Raw genomic sequence first — 21668 nt, 5'->3', positions numbered from 1 at the left:
GTGTGGTGCCTGGATAACAACCTCTCCCTCAATGTGATCAAGACAAAGGAGATGATTGTGGACTACAGGAAAAGGAGGACCGAGCACGCCCCCATTCTCATCGACGGGGCTGTAGTGGAGCAGGTTGAGAGCTTCAAGTTCCTTGGTGTCCACATCACCAACAAACTATCATGGTCCAGACACACCAAGACATTTGTGAAGAGGGCACGACAAAGCCTAATCCCCCTCAGGAGACTGAAAAGATTTGGCATGGGTCCTCCGATCCTCAAAAAGTTTTACAGCTGCACCACCGAGAGCATCCTGACTGGTTGCATCACTGGCTGGTATGGCTGGTGGTGCGTATTGCCCAGTACATCACTGGGGTCAAGCTTCCTGCCATCCAGGACCCCTATACCAGGCGGTGTCAGAGGAAGGATTTAAAAATTGCCAAAGACTCCAGCCACCCAAGTCATAGACTGTTCTCTCTGCTACTGTACGGCAAGTGGTACCGGAGCGCCAAGTCTAGGTCCAAAAGGCTTCTTAACAGCTTCTACCCCCAAGCCATAAGACTCCTGAACAGCTAATCAAATGGCTACCAAGACTATTTGCATTGTCCCCGTCACCCCCTCTTTTACGCTGCTGCTACTCTCTGTTTATTATCTATGCATAGTCACTTTAACTCTACCTACATGTACATATTACCTCAATTACCTCGACTAACCTGTGCCCCCGCACATTGACTCTGTACCGGTACCCATTGTATATAGCCTCGCTATTTTAAATATTTGTTGTTTTTATTTGTATTTTTTTTTTTTTTTACTTATTTTTCTCAAAACTGCATTGTTGGTTAAGGGCTTGTAAGTAAGAATTTCACTGTAAGGTCTACCCCTTTTGTATTCGGCGCATGTGACAAATACAATTTTATTTGAAACACACAAACTTAAAAGTAAAAGAATGTAATGAAGGAATAGATAAATATTAGGAGGCGCAATGTCGGAGTGGCATAGACTAAAATACAGTATATACATATGAGATGAGTAGAGCAGTATGTAAACATTTAAACATTATTAAAGTTACTAGTGTTCTGTTATTAAAGTGGCCAGTGATTTCAAGTCTATGTACAGTACATTATTATAAATGTTTTGGGGTGTGTCGACCCCCCAGACCAACGGAAAACACAGCCGCATGGGTACTGAAAGAAGGATGTTCATTTTGATTGAGAGCATCGTTGGCCTGTAAAATAACAGGACAGCCCTTGTACAATTTTATGACAAACCAATCGGATCCCTCAAGGGCGTGCACATAGTCCAAATTTTACGCGGCGCCATGGGCCGAAAAACCTAGATGGAATATCCCAGTCTTAACCGGTTTCAACCGGTCTTGGGTTGGAAGCATGAGATGAAGAGCTAGTTTACACAGCCCTGCTATCAAATATTATATACGAATAGAACCAATAATAAACTCAAGATTATTTTACTTTGTGATTATGAACCGGAATAACGCAATACGTGTGACTCCGTAAATTGTTAGCTAGCCAGCCAAGGGAAGCTAAGTCACCATTGGCTTGAGCAACAGCAGGCTAACTTGATAACATTTCTCGCCGTCCGCAACGACTTAATCATTGCTAAGATACTTCTAGACTAGTCTGTTACATTTATTTGCCATATGGTAAATTGCTAAATGTAAATTATCATACTGAAACTTCGCTTCAGTGGCAGGACATACAGCTAACGGCGTGCTATCAGGACATAAATCATTTGGCTAACTAGCTGATTAGCCAGGAAGCTAGCTAGCGAATGTCAAACACACTGGAACGTGTGCCATGAGATAGCCTGACATCCAGCCAGACGAGAGTTTTAAAATCAGAGCCAAAGTCTTATTTTTTTCACTACAACGGAAAGACTAAAGAAATAAGGTGAGTTTTGTAGCTAGCTGTGTAGCTCAAATTGGTTGAATCTCGAGTTTGAGTGGTGATGTAGCGAACGTTAGCTAATGCTAACTAGCTTTAGCTAGCTGGCTGTTTTTATAGCAAACTAGCGTGCTAGCTATAATTGTGAATATTACTTAATATTTTGTTAACACGAGTGAATGAAGTCTCTTAATTGGTTATCTTAGAGTTAACATGGATACATTAGCCAGACGTTAGTTTATGCGATAACCTAGTTAGACCTGTGTCAACTTTGAGGTCAGTTAATGTATACGTAACTATGTGGTATACACAATAGAGTTAACGTTAGCTAACAATAGTAAACGCTAAGTTAGCCATAAATTAAACAGTAACGTTAGCTAACAAGCTAACATGATCAACTAGCCGTAGTAGCACTCTTGGATTGCTGGATGGAGGGAGGGGTTGCTGTATTGCGGCGTTTACGTGCTTGTCGGAACTAGAAAACTCTGAAATTTCTAATTTGCTAACTGGTTGAACCCGGCACGTGTATAACTAAAACCAGATTACAAATCGGACATTTTCGATTTTCATAGTTTGGATTAGCACGTGAACGCGCCGTAAATGCCATTTGTGGTCAATGGTGTCGCAATTGCCAATCTATTAAAGTTTACAGGCTTGCGAGTGATGTCGCAATTTTACTCACGCTCAGTATTTCGCCGTTGTTACATGTGGGTGAGGGTAGCAATATAGGGAGTGGAAATAATATATTGGGACAGTGGCATATATTTCATCAGCGATTTGTTTTGGGCTTTTGGTTAAGTTTTATTTACAGTTGTCTGTAGTTAAATTCTGTAATTTGTTCTCATGTTTCCCTTCACCCCTCCATTCCTAGAGCTCTATGCCAGCAAACATGACAATGTTGGCGGATCATGCAGCAAGACAGCTGCTAGACTTCAGTCAAAAGCTGGACATCAATCTGCTGGACAATGTAGTCAATTCTATGTACTATGACATTGGATCACAGGTGAGAGCTGCTCTTTGCCCTAATGCTCTTATCTTTCGCTACATACTTCAGTCTGAAAATCAGGGGTTTTGTACAACAATGTAATCAGTGATTGGATCATCTCTAATTGACTGAGTATCAAAACCAATGCTGAATTTTAAGTTGCTTTACCCACATGTGTTCTGGCTCTCGCCCAACCCTTTGGTTTATGGGACCAATCCTACAGTCTACAATAGCTTTCCATTTTATAAATTGTTGGGAGGTACGCAGATCCAGAATCATTGCGAAAAAGAAACTAAAGTCAGTGGGCGTGACATAGGATTTGGCCGGAGCAAGGAGTTTGGGTAGCCAGACAATTGTACCCCGTTATAACTCAAAATATAAACTTAATTTACTACCATGTTTGAAAACATAAACAAACACTGTATAGTCTGAACAGTCCTTGCATCCATTGCTCTCTCTATGAATTTGTGTGTTTACATTTCTTCATCCCTTCGCTTTTAACAAAAACAACGGCCGGGTTATTTCAACTATGGATTAGACTTTTAACCTGTCTAGGCTCGCCAATGAAATTGCAGGGCGCCAAATACAAATCAACAGAAATCTCATAAATCACATTTCTCAAACATACAAGTATTAGGCACCATTTTAAAGATACAATTATCGTTAATCCAGCCACAGTGTCTGATTTCAAAAATGCTTTGCAGTGAAAGCTCCACAAACAATTATGTTAGGTCACCACCAAGTCACAGAAAAACCCGGCCATTTTTCCCGCCAAAGGGAGGAGTCACAAAAAGCACAAATAGAGAAAATTAATCACTAACCTTTGATCTTCATCAGATGACACTCATAGGACTTGATGTTACACAATAAATGTATGTTTTGTTCGATAAAGTGCATATTTATATCCATAAATCTCATTTTACATTGGTGTGATGTTCAGTAGTTCAAAAACATGCTATGATTTTGCAGAGAGCCACATGAATTCACAGAAATACTCATTATAAATGTTGATAAATTCAAGTGTTATGCATTGAACTTTAGATACACTTCTCCTTAATGCAACCGTTGTCAGATTTCACAAAAACTTTACGGAAAAATCATAATCTGAGTACGGCGCTCAGAGCACAAACCAGCCAAAATAAATATCCGCCATGTTGCGCAGTCAACATTAGTCATGAATAGCATTATAAATAATCACTTACCTTTGATCATCTTCATCAGAATGCACTCCCAGGGATCGCAGTTCCACAATAAATGTTTGTTTTGTTCGATAATGTCCATTTATGTCCAAATAGCTTCTTTTGTTAAGGCGTTTGGTAAACAAATCCAAAAGCGCGTTCAGGTCCAGTCGGACGAAACGTTCAAAAAGTTATATTACAGGTCGACGAAACTTGTCAAACTAAGTATAGAATCAATCTTTAGGATGTTTTTATCATCAATGTTCAATAATTTTCCAACCGGAGAATTCCATTGTCTGTAGAAAAGCAATGAGAGATACCTCTCATGTGAAATGCGTGACTGAGAACGAGGCTGCTGCCAGACCCGTTAGTCAAACAGCTCTCATCCGGCACCCCTTCACATGAGAAGCCTGAAACAACGTTATAAAGACGGTTGACATCTAGTGGAAGCCTTAGGAAGTGAAAAATAACCCATATCCCACTGTGAGATCGATAGGGGCTGAGTTAAAAAACGACAAATATTTCCCACTTCCTGTTTGGATTTTTTCTCAGGTTTTTGCCTGCCATATGAGCTATGTTATACTCACAGACATCATTCAAACAGTTTTAGAAACTTCAGAGTGTTTTCTATCCAATACTAATAATAATATGCATATATTAGCATCTGGGACTGAGTAGGAGGCAGTTTACTCTGGGTATGCTATTCATCCAAAAGTGAAAATGCTGCCCCCTATCCCAAAGAAGTTAAAGCCACACAGATCTCAATAGTTTGTCTCTCCTCTCTTCCACAGCAACGCATGGCACAGGAGGTGCTGACCAACCTGAAGGATCACCCGGACGCATGGACACGAGTCGACACCATCCTGGAGTTTTCTCAGAACATGAAGACTAAAGTATGTGTTCCAGTGATGCATTCCTTGTGATCGGTTTACATCCTCTAACCAGGGCATGCATATATATATCTATCCATCTCAACATTGAAAAGCATATCATTACAGCCAGGCATAGGCAGTCCAGTTGGATCCATAGAATGCATAGATTTGGTTTATTACATTTGTTAGCTTTTGATGTAATTTGTAGATAAAAGATCTGTCTTCTTAGTGGAAATGAGATGCAGTTGTGAGTGATATGTTTTTCCTGATGGTCTAAGCCTCTCCCTCCTCTCCATTCCAGTACTATGCACTGCAAATTCTGGAGACTGTGATCAAAACACGCTGGAAGATTCTTCCAAGAAATCAATGTGAAGGTAACACCTGCTGCATAGACTGTTTGGAATAACACAACTATATTAGGGCCATGCGTGAGATACGAGCCTGGGGAATGAACAGTGACACTAAGATAAGGGAAAACGTGGCTAGACTATATCGCTAATGTGCCGTGTTATGCGGACACAAACATTTGATCTTTGACAATGTTGAGTCATAAACATTTCTGCAATGTTTTCAGGAATAAAGAAGTATGTCGTTGGTCTGATTATCAAGACCTCATCTGACGCCGCAAATGTTGAGGTAAAGAGTCTTTCCTGTGTTTGACTGTTCTCACTGCATTGTTTTCCATGTTGAAATTCTGTGCTCGTTCCCAAATTTCATCTGCATTTTTCATCTGTGTGTTTCAGAAAGATGGAGTGTACATTGCTAAACTCAACATGATCCTCGTACAGGTAAAAAAAAAAAAAAAACTTAAACACATCTGGCCTGTCATTACAAATGGTTAAAACCGAAACAAACAAACTCAACGTGTCTCCTCTGCTTGTGTAGATCCTGAAGCAGGAGTGGCCCAAACATTGGCCCACCTTCATCAGTGACATTGTGGGTGCCAGCCGCACCAGCGAGAGCCTGTGTCAGAACAACATGATCATCCTCAAGCTGCTCAGTGAGGAAGTCTTTGACTTCTCCAGTGGACAGATGACCCAGGTCAAGGCCAAGCACCTGAAGGACAGGTACATAACGTCTCCTATCCAGCTACCTAATAACTTTAACATTTGTCATATGCACAGGATACAATGTAGTGTACACGGTACAATTAAATGCTTATTTATACAGTAAATGCTTTGGCTTCTTGGAGATGTACTGTATATGGCAAAGAGTCTGTTTCCTAAGTATTAGTGGTTGATATCATTATCGGTCTCTTCATGGCAACTGAATTATAATATTTTTATCATCATATTATTTGAAAGCATGGGTAGATAAGATGGAAGTGTACACTGACATGCTATTTAGTAATGATTTTCTTTTTGTTTTTGTTTCAGCATGTGCAATGAATTCTCGCAAATATTCCAGCTCTGCCAGTTTGTCATGGTAAGCAAATGGCTCAGGGATTCTAAACTGTCTTGATATGAAATTGACATGTTGAATACCCAACATGTTAAATGCCAACATTTTCTGCAGGAAAACTCTCAGAATGCCCCTCTGGTCCAAGCCACACTCGAGACTCTCCTGCGCTTCCTGAACTGGATCCCCCTGGGGTACATATTTGAGACCAAATTGATCAGCACTCTGGTGTACAAGGTAACTCAACTCCTGATGACTCACTTGCACCGGTCCCCATACTGAAAATTAAATGACTAAGTATTGGCTTATTACTACTTCTCGGTTACATTGAAACATCTCCCTAGGCAATTTAGTGTTGTTTTTGTTGTGATTCAGCAATACCAGCTTGTGGAAACTCGAAACAGCAGAAGGCGCACTTGCATTGGTTTTGCTTGCAAGTGCGTAAGAACCGGAGGAACAATATAGTGAAAGTTGAGGCATTTGCACCTTGTTGCTTCGGTGACTTGGTCTGCTGCAAACAGTCATACACTTGTGTCTGTATACGGGCTGAAAATGGCAGCTTTGGCCACTAATAAGTGCCTAAATTTGAACGTAGGGTCTGTACAGTAACATGTTATACATGTCAGAGCTCTGGCTCTGCACTTCACAGCACTCTATTCTGAACTTGAGCACCGCGTGCGAAAAGAAGCTGCCCCTATCCCTCCCGGTAGTTGGGAACTTTAGATTTTTTGTTGTTGTCTGGCTGAGGGAAATGCTGTAAATTAAGAGTACTATCTATTTTGAAAGATGAAACATGAGGATTATAGTAAATACCGCTTTGATGTCATACATGTAAGCCAAACACTCGTCCAAATGTGCACTTCACATTTCCAAATCAAAAACTCTTGTCATATACAGTGTCAACATTTATCATCACTATGTTTGATGTACACAGTTACAAGATGACATGGCGTCATACCCTGGGTTGTCCTGAACAGAATGAGCCTATGTTAATTGTGAAGGATATTTGCAGCAGCACACACACCTGAATGCACTGATGACTCCTTTCTATGTGCACTAAAATGATGATCTGTTTCTCTGAATTGCCTTGTGAACACTGTAATATCATATTTTTTAACAGCTAGTCATGTTGGCAATAGAACAAGCTTTCAAATCATACCCACTTGGTCCAGATTGCGTTTTATAATAGGATGTTATTGGATTGCGTAAACCAAAATGGTAATTGTGCGATGGAGGAACTAGAGTTCAAGACTAAACTACAAGTGTGCTTCCTCTAGTTCCTTAACAGCACAGATAGGAGAGCAAAAAATAAGCTTATAGTTGAAGACTTCTTTGAGAGGTGTGTGTGGCCACTTGGAGACACCAGTTAGTCCTCTCACTCAAACCCTTGTCATTTGTTTGTCTTATGTTGCACCTACCCCACATTTTCCAGGAATATTTTTATATTACTGAATGTATCCAGAGTATTTTCAGATTTCGTTATCAGCAAATGTGTCAAAGTACAGAGTGTAAAATGCACATAAAATCAAGTGTAATGTTTGGATTCAGTTTTGTCTGGTGAACTGTTGTGTACTCCACTTCGGTCCAACACTTTTTCTTATTGGACAAGCTCAAGTAGTCCCTCCCTGTTTCAGTCAGTTTTCTACTGATTGGTGTCTAGTGAATACGACCCTGTTGACTAACCTCTTCTTCCTCTCATCCGTTCCCAGTTCTTGAACGTGCCCATGTTCCGCAACGTGACGCTGAAGTGTCTGACGGAGATCGCCGGCGTGAGCGTCAACCAGTACGAGGAGCAGTTTGTCAACCTCTTCACGCTCACCATGTGTCAGCTCAAACAGGTACACTCCATGTCAGCTCAAACAGGTACACTCCATGTCAGTTCAAACAGGTACACTCCATGTCAGCTCAAACAGGTACACTCCATGTCAGCTCAAACAGGTACACTCCATGTCAGCTCAAACAGGTACACTCCATGTCAGCTCAAACAGGTACACTCCATGTCAGCTCAAACAGGTACACTCCATGTCAGCTCAAACAGGTACACTCCATGTCAGCTCAAACTGGTACGCATAGCTCCATCTGCTGGCCAGTTAAGCCTACTGTCAAAACTGTTAGAGTAGTGGTACCCAAATGATGGACCAGGACAAACCGATGGGTTAGATATATTTTTGAAACCGGATACTGCAGACCCTATGTTTCAACAACGATCATATTGCAGGCATCATAAGAACTATTAATTAGTTAGCATAAGTCTTTACATAAATTTAATGTATGAATTAACACTAATTGACGCATCAAAGAGGCTGTATTTTCCCCTGTCTCTCTGTGTTAGATGCTCCCCCTGAACACCAATATCCGCCTGGCATATTCCAACGGCAAGGACGATGAGCAGAACTTCATCCAGAACCTCAGCCTGTTCCTCTGCACCTTCCTGAAAGAGCACGGACAGCTCATCGAGAAGAGGCCCAACCTTAGGGAGACACTCGTGGAGGTGACGTTAACGCCATGAATACTGGACAATAACAGCAGAGATACTGTTCTTACAATGTTTTTTTGGGGGGGAAACACATTCTTCAATCGCATTCATTGATAAAAGTCACGTATTAACATTTCACATACACCCTTGTTCCCCGCCAACCTAACCTGTACTGCAGCCAGAACAATATTACCTTTGACCTCAAGTTCTATTATTATAAAAAAAAATATATATATGTACCAATTCTCCCTTGTTTTTATCCTCAAGTCACAAACCATTGAAATGGAGCTAGACCCCCAATCTTCAACATTCTCCTTACCGTCTGTTCTAATCACACACCCCCTCTCCCCTCCAGGCTCTCCACTACATGCTGCTAGTGTCTGAGGTGGAGGAGACGGAGATCTTTAAGATTTGTCTGGAGTACTGGAACCACTTGGCGGCCGAGCTCTACAGGGAGAGTCCCTTCTCTACCTCCACCTCCCCCCTGCTCTCTGGGAGCCAGCACTTTGACGTGCCCCCACGCCGGCACCTCTACCTGCCCGTGCTCTCGAAGGTGAGAAGAAACGTACACAGAGACGGACGGGTACACACACACTCTTGACCTTCCACCAAACCAATGTCCTTCAGGGTCGTGGCATAGGGCACACCGTAGCAAAGCAATCTACAAAAGACAACAAAAATGTGACAATCGGACAAGTTCATATAGTTCCCACCACTTCAAACCGTTTTCTCCCTACTGAACACAACCTTGACGTTCTACTGTGTTTCCTATTGACAGTCCCTGCCTCACCATGGTGTCTCTATTTAGATTGTCCCCTATTAGTCACTGGCATGTTGTCTGCCCGGTAACACAGGTGCGTACGCTGATGGTGAGCCGAATGGCCAAGCCAGAGGAGGTGCTGGTGGTGGAGAATGACCAGGGAGAGGTGGTCCGAGAGTTCATGAAGGACACAGACTCAATCAACCTCTATAAGAACATGAGAGAGACACTGGGTGAGTGCCTGGCCCAGGACAATCTGAGCATCTCACACACACACGTCCTCTCTCTAGTCTGTGATGTCAAGCACAGTTGCCCCTCAATCTTTTCCTTTGTCAAATGTACTTTCCACAATTGATCGCTCTATCAGTGACACATCTCTCCTTCACACTTTTGTTCACTGTTGATAAGGTAGGGCACGATCCACATACTCCCTCTCTCTCTGACTAGCATACCTCCGTCTCTCTGCCCCCCCTCCCTAGTCTACCTGACCCATTTGGACTATGCGGACACAGAGCGCATCATGACAGAGAAGCTGCACAACCAGGTCAACGGGACAGAGTGGTCCTGGAGGAACCTGAACACGCTGTGCTGGGCCATCGGCTCCATCAGCGGGGCCATGCACGAGGAGGACGAGAAGAGGTTCCTGGTCACCGTCATCAAGGTCTGTAGTAGTCTGTGTAATGGACACAGCGCTCACAACCACACACAGACGCGCATACACACACTGCACCTTCACAGGTAGCTGGTCTTTAAAGGCGATAATACACACATGAAGTAGTTGCTGGTCTTAGTCATCAATTCTGTGCTCTGTTAGACCAGAAGTGTTCCCTTTACTGTTCAGAAATTGAATGGCCTGCCCCTTGAGACGTTGCAGTTCGACTGTGCGTGTTGAGCCTGTGTCATGAGTGGCGCAGAGTAACAGGGCTGTGTCTACGCAGAGGACTCAGAACAGTGGGTACTTGGAGCAATTGATAGAACTGACATTTGGCAGAAAAAAAATATTTTTAATAACACTCTTTTGGAGAAATTCCATGTCCACTCACCTGACAAGACTTAACATGTAAATGCTGCTGTAGAGTGACTGTCAGGATGTACTGAGCTGCGTTTCTGTGTTATTGACCGACTGTCGTTTCCTCATCATGTCTCCAGGACCTGCTGGGCCTTTGTGAGCAGAAGAGGGGGAAGGACAACAAGGCCATCATCGCCTCAAACATCATGTACATTGTGGGCCAGTACCCACGCTTCCTCCGAGCCCACTGGAAGTTCCTCAAGACTGTCGTCAACAAGCTCTTTGAGTTCATGCACGGTAAGCAACTTTGTTCAGGCCACCACTTGCATATCTTAAAAAGATACAGGATACTGTTTTCAGTGTCGTGTGAAAATTGATTTCCTTGGTGTGATTTTGCATCCTTGCAAAATACCATGGCTGTGTTAATTTGGCACTGGACAGAAAACCAACTGAAACAGGAAGGGACTACCTGGACTAGTCCAATAAGAAACGCTCCTTTGCGGTTTACAATTCAAAGCGTTAAAAAAAAAAAAAATTGCTACGGTGTGTCCAAAGGAACACGCCCCAACATTGTTTCTTTTATTGAACATTTTATTTGAACGTAATTGTTCCCGGCAGAGACTCACGACGGCGTGCAGGACATGGCGTGCGACACCTTCATCAAGATCGCCCAGAAGTGCCGGCGGCACTTTGTCCAGGTGCAGGTGGGCGAGGTGATGCCCTTCATCGATGAGATCCTCAACAACATCAACACCATCATCTGTGACCTCCAGCCCCAACAGGTACACAGATGCACCAAGATTAGCCGTAACACAGTTGAGCTACAGGCCCCTGAAAACAGCCAAAACTAAGAGTAAAATACAGTAGTAGTTGAAAAACATTTTCAAATGGCAACGCTGGTTTTGAGTTTCCATTGGCCAAGTTCAGGGATCACCCTGTTTCCAGTTGTCGTGTGAAATGGCTGGAGTTGGATATGAAGCAGCAGATGTTCATATGACCGTAATCCACCTCATCTCTCTTTCCCTCAGGTGCACACGTTCTACGAGGCGGTGGGCTACATGATCGGGGCCCAGACGGACCAGGCCGTGCAGGAGCACCTCATCGAGAAGTACATGCTGCTACCCAACCAGGTGTGGGACAGCATCATCCAACAGGCCACCAAGGTAAGTCACACTCCACTATGGGGTGTTTGTAAACCTTGGTTTCAAAGCATTTTACATTGTATGCATGCAGCACAACCCAAACAACACAAGTCTCCCCCACTTTGTACTGCTGTGCCATGGAGAAATTAAGAGAAACACCCACTGTCTTAGAGGCCCTTGTAGTTTTACCAGCAACATTTGTCATCATTACCGGTGCTTTTTCTCCCAATTGTTGCAACTGGCAATGCCTCGTCTTTTTGCACTTCAGTAAAAAGCTATCCAGAGCGACTTACAACATGTTGTCCCAAGATGCGGTGAAAGCATTTTAACTGACTTGTCTCTCTTTCCCCTCCAGAATGTGGACATCCTGAAGGATGCAGAGACGGTGCGTCAGCTGGGCAGCATCCTGAAGACCAACGTGCGGGCCTGCAAGGCCGTGGGACACCCTTTTGTGGTGCAGCTGGGACGCATCTACCTGGACATGCTCAATGTCTACAAGTGTCTGAGTGAGAACATCTCCTCTGCCATCCAGACCAACGGTGAGACGTGTGTGCCTAGTCTATCTGATCTGTGTGCCTGAGGTACTTGTTTGTCTTGGTGTGTGTGTGGGTCTGTCAGACTCTTGTATGCCTGAGGTGCATTCAAAGTGTGAATGTGCTTAACTGTCTGTCTGCAGCTGCGGCATCAGTCACAGAACTACAAGCCCATTCTAACGGTGCATTCAAGACAATTGGGAACTCTGAAAAATGCGAGGTGATATCATGCCGTCAGTGATCTTCAGGTCGGAAAGTCAGTGTTCTAGAAAGAGGCCCAAATTCTGTGTTGAATGACCGTTCACAGCGATTTTTCTCAGTCTGGGCTCTTATTTATTTTTCTCATGAGTTCCCAGTTGTCTTGAACGCACTGAAGTTGGAGATATCCGAGTTCTCAGTTGTTTTGTACGTTTCTAAAGCGTCACTGAGCTCTCCTATGCTAACTCCATGCTAAACCCTATGCTAGCTAACTAACTCTCTATTGTCCTGCTAGGAGAGATGGTGACCAAGCAGCCCCTGATCCGGAGCATGAGGACGGTGAAGAGAGAAACGCTCAAGCTTATCTCAGGTTGGGTCAGCCGCTCCAACGACCCACAAATGGTGAGTCTGTCCTGTCTTAATCAAATCTAGAGTCGCAGCCTATAGGGAATGCTGTAGACCAGTGGTTCTCCTATAGATCCTCTTAGAAGGCTTTAATTGAAAATATGAATTTGTTCTTAACTGACTTGCTTAGTTAAATAAAGAAGAAAATGAATCTAAATGTAATGGTGGGATCAGAGCGGGCATCTCTCAGGCTATAGATGGCCTGTCTAAACCACACCATAGAGAAACGGAGGCAGAAAGACAACCAGAAAGATCTAACTGGCTGTCTGGACTAGCTTAAACTCCACACAGCCCTTATAGGTCCTTGGACACCAACCTTATCCAGAGGCATCATGCCCATTGAAACTATTTCATCCACTTATAGGTTGAAAAGGCAGAGAATCACAGACCAAGATATTCCAGTTCCTCCTCTAAAATAACTATGGCGCTGATGACTTGAACCACCGCTACCCTCGGTGGTAGCCCCAAGCCCTCAGTTATCTGACAGTTTGCTTTAACGTTAGACTGAATGTCTCTGTATTAACTGGTTACGTTCTACCATGTTCCGTGGTTCTTACAGGTGGGGGAGAACTTTGTCCCGCCCCTGCTGGAGGCTGTACTCATCGACTACCAGCGCAACGTCCCCGCCGCCAGAGAGCCCGAGGTGCTCAGCACCATGGCGACCATCGTCAACAAGCTGGGCGGACACATCACCGGGGAGATCCCGAAGATCTTCGACGCAGTCTTCGAGTGCACTTTGAACATGATCAATAAAGTATGTTTCATAGATGTTTCCTCTACTATTATAGCACTATACTAGAATGGTGTAATCTATTAATTAGTTAATATTCTTAACTGGCCTGAGTGGCCCTTATAGACTGCACATGATGTCAAAGGAACATTAACAGAAAGACACAGATGTTAGTGTTAGTTTGCAGCCATGTCAAATTCGGTGCTTCCTCCACAATGGACCGCACTGGCCAAAATGGCTGCCACAGTGAACCTGTAGTTCATGGGCCCCACATCACTTTTGCATGGGTGTAGGGGATAAATTTGTGCTACAGACAATTGGTGAAGTCTATCCAATGCAAGGTTGTAAACTGAAGGATTGTTGAACACAGGACACTTTTGTTATTATATGCGTGGAAAAAGAAAAAGTACTTTATATGACGGAGTCCTAGTCTTTATTCCTTATAGAAAGTAATTCCACTGACATTGTCCAACTTTAATTTTCAATTTTTTTTCTCCTCTCCAGGATTTTGAGGAGTACCCAGAGCATAGGACCCATTTCTTCTACCTCCTCCAAGCGGTGAACTCGCAGTGCTTCCCAGCCTTCCTCTCCATTCCCCCGGCCCAGTTTAAACTGGTTCTGGACTCCATTATCTGGGCCTTCAAACACACCATGAGGAACGTTGCAGACACTGGTAAGACCCTCCATATGCTTTGGCCTTAACTACCTGTTCATAAATACTATGCCTTTCACGAGATTGGAACTGTGTGTTGACGAATGAGGTTGTCTGACTCATCTGAGGTGAAATGCAGGTCACTTAACTCTATTTCAAATATTATGGGTGTTTCAGACACAGATTAACTCTAATCCTGGACTAAAGCTTTTTTCAGTCTACAAATGCTTTATTGTCCAGGACTAGGCTTAATCAGAGTCTGGGGAAAATAGTCCTTACGGTACATTGTGGAATTACTGTCATCAAGCCACTCATCCCTGCGTTCTCCAGGTCTGCAGATTCTTTACACCCTGCTGCAGAACGTGGCCCAGGAGGAGGCTGCCGCACAGAGCTTCTACCAGACCTACTTCTGTGACATCCTCCAGCACATCTTCTCCGTCGTCACAGATACCTCACACACAGCAGGTGAGAGGGTGGTGGGGTCGGCGGCTGACGTTAAATATCACCGGAAACATCTGGTACTGTAATAAGTGTTGGGTACAGACGAGGAATCAGAGGCCATGTTATACACTAGATGGTTTGATTCTTGAAGGGGATATTTCACTTTGGTGTCACATCGCAGCAGAGTCAAAAGCAGACATGTCAGATGGACACAACAACGTGCTTAAGTGTCACTGGTGAGTGCAAGACAAGTGTGGGTACAATTGATGTTATGCTTGACTTTCTGCAGGGCTAACCATGCACGCGTCCATCCTGGCGTACATGTTCAACCTAGTGGAAGAGGGTAAAATCAGCACCACCCTCAACCCAGCCAGCCAGCACAACCAGGGCTACGTTCAGGAGTACGTGGCCAACCTGCTCAAGACGGCCTTCCCCCATCTACAAGAGTAAGTGTCTGTCAGCCTGCCTATCAGAGGGCCCCTGTCAAGTCAATTAAAATGAAATGTTTTGTTGTACTCCACTCTGAACACTAAGATAGTGATGTGTTAGTTTGCAGCCTTGTCAAATTCTGTGCTTCCTTTACAATGGACCGCACTGGCCAAAATGGCTGCCACATTGAACCTGTAGTTCATGGGCCTCATCTCTCTTATATTGGTGTTGGGGATACATTTGTACTACAGACAATAACTAGTTGATCTAAAGTGATCTACTTATTGTAGGTAGTTGCTATGTAGGTAGGTGAATGTGTTGTGATCCTGACTCTCCTCTCCATTCCAGTGCCCAGGTGAAGGTGTTTGTAACAGGTCTGTTCAGCTTGAACCAGGACATCCCTGCTTTCAAGGAGCACCTGAGGGACTTCCTGGTGCAGATCAAGGTGAGTCACTCTGGTTTTGTAGCCACACACACGGGTGCAAACACTTAGACACACAAGTGCCAGAGTTACAATCAGTCTGAGGTGTCAAACCACTGGAGCATGGTAGATGGACATATTTGTCCCTCACACTCAACTCTCAACTTCCTCTCTTTACTCCCTGTCCAGGAGTTTGCTGGCGAGGACACCACAGACCTGTTCCTGGAGGAGCGGGAGACGTCGCTGCGGCAGGCCCAGGAGGAGAAACACAAGCTACAGATGTCCGTTCCCGGCATCCTCAACCCCCATGAGCTCCCCGAGGAGATGTGCGACTAAGTGCCGCCACATAGGAATGAACACAACAGCAAACATGTACAGTTTTTGGGAAAAAAGAAAGCCAAGAGAAGCTGGGAGCTCTTGTCAATTATGTGTGTGTGTGAGAGCAAGAGATTGAGAGGTGCTTTGTCGACCAAATCAATGCCAATATGTAAATGAGAATTGCGCCTCGGATTCGGCACTCACCTTTTTTGCATACGGACGCATTTTATACAGAGTCATTTGTGTAATAATACGGTATTGCTCCTTTTCCCTCGCTAATTCAAGCTTTTATGTTTTTGGTCATCCTCTCCGTTTAGCCGTGCATGAAGTTGAAAGAATTAAATAATTATTTTTAACCCTTCATTTCCCTTCACCCCCCCCCCCCCCCACCAACGATCCTTCTATTTGTTTATATGTAAGATATGTTAAAAGCCCATGCAAAAAGGTTACTTTAAAAAGTGCTGTAGCGTCAGGAAGTGCTCCAATAAAGAGCTTTGTGTGTTTTTCGGAGGAGCCGCATGGCCTGCAGATGAATGTGAAGGTCAAGGGTGGTAAATGACACTGCTTCATTTGTTTCTGTTTTGGCAGCAGTTTGTATGTGTCGGATTCTGTTTGCACCCAAAACTGACCGCTCTGACATTTGGACGAGAATGTTAGATCAAAGGAAGGTTATGTGCATATCATCTTGTTTGTAAAGCTGTCTTAGTACTATGGGAACATAAAGTTGGTTATTTTTACAAAACTATGTCCTATACCTTTTGTGTGTTTGTTTCCTTCAGTCGTTGAAGGTTATTAAATCCAATTTCTGGAATTAGGATTTGAAACCACTGAGCAGTCAGGTCTGCATTTTGAACTTTAAGGTCAAAATACTTAAGGAAATACTTTGGAGTAACAAACAAAAAACGATGTCATGGTATAATACAAAATCCCAAAATGAATAAAAGGTATGCTGGTGCCAATGAGGGCAATCTATTAACCTGAGTCGCAGCGCACCGGTCCATGACCAGTGACGTGAATGGGCACAAGCGGTGAGGGAGGTGTACCCACTCAAATCGAACCGTAATCTGCGCCGCGCTGTAATGTCAACAAGGCAGTATTGTGCATCGTCCAGAAACAAACATCTATTTTTTAGCAAATATGTTAAACATTTCAAAATAGTTATCAATGGGAAAGCCGATAAAGTTTTTAAAATAAAAAGCAATCACTTTCATGTGAAAACAGAATCCTTGTCATTACTGAACGGGCCACCTGGCTCACGCGCTGGAGGTAGCCCGGCTCCAAAACGAATGAAATCACTTTTAACCCGGTGCATACTTACCTCATCGGGATAATCCGGGCCAGATAATCGAATACGATCAGTGGCTACTGGCTGGTGCTCTTGTCTGCTGTATGTGAATGAAACGCCATTTGTAAACGTTTCTTGCTGATGGAGTAACCGCGAGACAAGCGGAAAAAGTCGAACAAGGCGAAGGAGACAACGGAAAGTTACGAATTATGAACATGCTGTGCCCCCACCCCTTTTCAATATGGCTGCCGTATCTACTCTACAGTAACGCTCCGATTGGAGATTGACTCGACTCTGTATCTTAATGCCTTTTACTTTTTGACTTTATCAACGATATTTAGTATCAAATGCAATCTGAATCAATTACTCTCCCTTATTTAATTTAATGCATTAGCAAACCTTCACTAACAACTACATCGGGCCTTTTCCCCAAAACAACCAGGTGCCAACAATTCGTATCCATCAACAATTTCCAATGGTTTGACTACACTTTTCCTTTGTTATTTTTTTAATGAACAATGTGTGAAAACTGCGCCGAGCTGGTGGAGGTTTTAAATGAAAGTAAGTAAACAATTTTTATTAAATGTTTTAGTGCCGTAGTGGTCCCCTAATGCTAGCTAACGTTAGCTAAATCAGGCTACCTGAGGGAAGCTGGACAGCTAGCTATCGTAACCCTGTCGTGCTTGGTTGTTCTCCACTAGCCAGACAGCTGCCAATGTAAGGCCTTGTCTTGAATTAATGATCTGAATGTAAATGGAACCTTTTCTGCAACTTTGAGGCCTGTCTCTGTCAAATCGCTGCATAATGAAGGAGATGCATGAGTAGAGTTAACTAGCTAGCTAACCTGACGAGATTCTGAACATCATGAACTTTGTTAGCTAACTAATTAGATTGGGCTGATGCCATTGCATGGTAACTTGGTTAGCTATCAAACTTAACGTTGGTTAACTGCCTGTAGAAATGTGGTTTGATATGTATTTGGCCATAAAATGTTTGCTACACATTGCATGTCCCTTTTTTGTCCGAGGCGAGAGCGGTGGTTGTGGAAGTGGTGCATGTTGTGCAGGCGTGTTCGCTCTTGCTAGCTAACCTGTCTGGTTGATATGTTTGTCAGTTTCACGTTGAGTAACGAGTTGTCCAAAGTTAACTAACGTTAGCTCACTGACTAGCCCGTTAGCTGTGGTCAACTGGCATCAAAACGGACTGATTCGTTTTCATATTTGGGTTTCCACACGCGCTGTAATAATATACTTTTGCCAGATTCGAAGCAAATGTTTAGCATTGTTAGCTAAGTAATATAACACTAGTTTCTGTACGTAACAACATTAAGCCATCTAGCAAACTAGGGATGTAACCAATGCTAACTGACTATTAGAGTTTTTGTTAGCTAACTAACTATAAGCTTGTTCTTAATCAAAATAAATGTGCCTACGAATGCCATTGGATGTATTTCCTAGTTCCGATTAAAATTGACAGTAGTAACGTTTGAACAGATGATTTGCTAGCTACGAGGTAACGTTAGCTAACTAGGCCATATTGCTTTCACGACGGGATGTTGGAGCGAATAAACAAAGGCCCATTTTTTTAGGGCTACATCAATTGTTTCCTCCATTGCAGTTATAGATATATGAAATTGCAATGGTTTGTGTATGTGGAGTGCGCATGGGAAGGCATTGGTGATGGTAGCAAAAATACACTGCTTCATGGCCTGGTATACTGTGCTTTTTTATTTATTTTACCTTTATTTAACTAGGCAAGTCAGTTTAAGAACAAATTCTTATTTTCAATGACGGCCTAGGAACAGTGGGTTAACTGCCTTGTTCAGGGGCAGAACGACAGATTTTTACTCGGGGATTCGATCGTGCAACCTTTCGGTTACTAGTCCAACGCTCTAACCACTACCTGCCTGTTTCATGCCATATGAGTTGTTTGCCATCAATAACATGGGGTTTTTGCATTTGAAATCTTAATATGCTTGTTTGCTAGTTTTGGATGTCTTATGTCTTACACCTATTTTCAGTCTGATATTAGTGTCTAAACGTTTGATTTGGGCAAGGGGGGTAATCTTGTTTAAAATGGTCTCCATGTCTTGGGCGGATATCCAAGCCCACATGGTAAAGCGGTTGTGGGTTGCTTATTGTAGGACCCATTTGAAAGGGGGATCATGAGGGCGCAGCTCAAAGGGTCTTTCATCCTGTCAATACACATTTAAAATAAACTAGATTAATGGAATATAAGATATCCCTCCCCCCAAATCTGTTATTCAAATGAGCAATGAGTATGGCACTTTAGGTGCTCAGATTAACATGGTTGTTGGTGGTTTGTAGGCAAATTACGGAAAGATAAATGTAGCCATACTTAAATGTTCCATGCATTTATTTTGGCCTATAATCAGTGTATTATTAAAGTGTGTGGAGGATTAGGCCTATGTCACTAGTGTTCTAAAAGGGCCTTATTTTTGTCTTTGCGCAAACCCCCTCTCTCTGGCCCACTTGTATGTCTATCAACAACGGTTTTGGAAATGGCTAGTAGGCTACACAGTAGTACGTTTTCAGTACTGTTTTACCTGTGACGGGTCATCCCTCTGTTTAGCAAAACAGAGTACACCCCTGTGTGTGTGTGTTTGTCGGCACCAGGCTCCCGCCAGTGAAGGTGTGAGGGGCTTGTTTCCTGTGACAGGCTTGTCTGGAGCGCCAGGGTGCGAGACTGGCAGCCCCATGTGTGCGAGACTGGCAGCCCCATGTGTGCTTTCACCAGGTGACCCCTCACCCTGAATTTGCTGTAGCTTTTGCATGAAGCCAGGAATGTTTTGTGTGTGTCTGTGTGGCTGCATGCATGCAAGGGAAGTGAGGGACTTACTGAGGGAATGAAGGGATTCAACCCGCTATTGAATATGCTGTGCAAGTAAGCCTGCAGGGTGGCAGGTAGTCTAGCTGTTAAGAGCGTTGGGCCAGTAACCGAAAGGTCACTGGTTCAAATCCCGTGCCAGCTAGGTGAAAAATCTCGATGGCCCCTCGAAGAAGACACTTACCGCGAATTGCTCCTTTAAGTCGCTCTGCTAAATTACTAAAATGTAAATGTAACATGTGGCTGCCATTGTCAATCCCCACATACCCTGCTTTAAGATGCTGTCTGGCACTGTGGCAAGCAAGGCAGAGGTTGCCCTTGAGCATAGATCTGGGACCAGTTTACCTGCCCACCCCTAGCCTAACACTAATCCATTGATGTAAAAAGCCAAACTGATCCTAGATCAGCACCTAAAGCCAACTGTTGCTTCCACCAACACAGGAAGTTGAGCTCAGCAGAGCCCCTGCTGAGTTGTAGGTGTCTATTTTATTCTCTAATGTTTTTGTTACAAGCTCAAAGCTTTGCTGTCAGAACAATGGCTGAGATTTCCAGATCCTCTTATCTGAGAATGATCGCAATGTTTTTGGTCCAGGCCACCGAACACAATGTCATGGATTGTTTTATGAAGGGAGCTGGGAATTTTGGCAAAGTCCAGTCCAAGATAAAAAAATTTTTTTTTTAAAGGTGGTTAAAAAGGGAATTAAGGCAGACACACACAGTTAGGTCAGGGTCAGGGCAAGGTGAACTTTAGAACGCTGGTTTGTTGTTCATCTCAGGAACAGACCCACTTACCTAGACACAAGTTCCACTTTGTTTTCTGGTTCTCTTGGTAGTGTTTTGGCACAACTCCAATTGTCACAGTGGTTATTATTAGGCCCTATTCATGATAAGAATGTGACATTTGGGCCTAGGTCAGTCAGGTATGGAAATTGTTGATAGGAATGGGTCTCTTGTCACAAAGTTTGAATGTAGGCTGCACCTTTTTTAAATGACACTTCTCCCTCCAACATTAGCAATTTATCTTAAGTCCAACTTTTAATTGGCAGTGAAGAAAGAGAGGTAGCAGTAACACTTAAAGTATTCCAAAACAACCACAGGTGCTCTCGTCGAGGAATAGTACTAGAAAAGCCAAATAAAAAATGATAACACAAATATGTCCGTAGTGGCATAAAAAAAAAATCTAGCTTAAAGCATTCGTGTGGGTTTGTAAGTTAAAAAGCCTTTAATATGTGGGCTAAGTCATTTTGTGTATCGGCTAATGCTTTCATCACGGTGTCCTTTTGCTTTTCTTGTTGGTAGTCTTGGCATGTAGGTCAATGTGAGGCGGCAATATGGTCAGTTTTGTCTTTTTGTTCTGAGAGCAGAAAATAGGGTGCTGGTACAACAACAAAGATCTGTGGTTGAGGGGTGGGTGCAAACGCAGCCTTCCCAGAGTCCCACATCTTTCATTTACACCATCGACTTTGTGAAAGACACAAGTGCTTTGGGGTTGCTGAATAATATAGGCAATGCCGCACTTTCCACAGAAAAGTTAGAGCTGAACTTTTACACAGCAATAACCTTCCATTGGACACACCTTGCCCCACACGTTGCTTACATTTTGTTTTGAGACTGTGTGTGTGTATGCTTGTGTGTCACCAAAAGGGATGTGCATGGTTATACGAATATCCTAAAGGACGTTAGTATTAGAGTACTTGGGTG

At 43.4% G+C, this 21668-nt stretch overlaps 2 protein-coding genes and 3 non-coding genes across 11 annotated transcripts in view; all 5 read left to right on the top strand.

The window, feature by feature from the left end:
• The first annotated feature begins 1246 nt into the window (after positions 1 to 1246).
• On the top strand, positions 1247 to 16580 carry LOC139567506 (exportin-1-like). The gene is made up of 25 exons (XM_071388831.1): positions 1247 to 1894; positions 2760 to 2891; positions 4843 to 4944; positions 5225 to 5297; positions 5498 to 5559; positions 5667 to 5711; positions 5809 to 5990; positions 6300 to 6348; positions 6439 to 6558; positions 8031 to 8159; positions 8654 to 8812; positions 9153 to 9350; positions 9652 to 9790; positions 10037 to 10218; positions 10707 to 10863; positions 11185 to 11348; positions 11595 to 11729; positions 12064 to 12247; positions 12735 to 12841; positions 13404 to 13598; positions 14079 to 14247; positions 14557 to 14691; positions 14957 to 15113; positions 15445 to 15541; positions 15707 to 16580. The coding sequence occupies exons 2-25, from the start codon at positions 2766 to 2768 to the stop codon at positions 15851 to 15853; spliced, it is 3213 nt and encodes a 1070-aa protein (XP_071244932.1). The 5' UTR covers positions 1247 to 1894; positions 2760 to 2765; the 3' UTR covers positions 15854 to 16580.
• On the top strand, positions 10410 to 10542 carry LOC139569017 (small nucleolar RNA SNORA17). Its single transcript, XR_011673853.1, has one exon. It is a non-coding gene; the product is annotated as a small nucleolar RNA SNORA17 (small nucleolar RNA).
• Positions 13757 to 13893, top strand: LOC139569004 (small nucleolar RNA SNORA5). The gene has a single exon (XR_011673841.1). It is a non-coding gene; the product is annotated as a small nucleolar RNA SNORA5 (small nucleolar RNA).
• Positions 15219 to 15353, top strand: LOC139569006 (small nucleolar RNA SNORA5). Its single transcript, XR_011673843.1, has one exon. It is a non-coding gene; the product is annotated as a small nucleolar RNA SNORA5 (small nucleolar RNA).
• A 750-nt stretch (positions 16581 to 17330) lies between the features above and the next one.
• The window catches only part of LOC139567505 (ubiquitin carboxyl-terminal hydrolase 34-like), a 67228-nt gene continuing 62890 nt past the window's right edge, over positions 17331 to 21668 (top strand). For 6 of the 7 annotated variants that reach the window (XM_071388830.1, XM_071388828.1, XM_071388826.1 and 3 more), the window contains exon 1: positions 17331 to 17681. In XM_071388830.1, the coding sequence (XP_071244931.1) occupies positions 17639 to 17681 (43 nt within the window). In that variant the 5' untranslated portion in view covers positions 17331 to 17638. The remainder of the gene's footprint in view (positions 17682 to 21668) is intronic. The other variant, XM_071388829.1, reaches the window with a different exon arrangement.

This window comes from Salvelinus alpinus, chromosome 2, assembly GCF_045679555.1.
Source record: "Salvelinus alpinus chromosome 2, SLU_Salpinus.1, whole genome shotgun sequence".
NCBI classification, from domain to species: domain Eukaryota; kingdom Metazoa; phylum Chordata; class Actinopteri; order Salmoniformes; family Salmonidae; genus Salvelinus; species Salvelinus alpinus.
The sequence above is the reverse complement of the archived record's forward strand: the minus strand, read 5'-3'. Positions and strand labels throughout refer to the sequence as shown.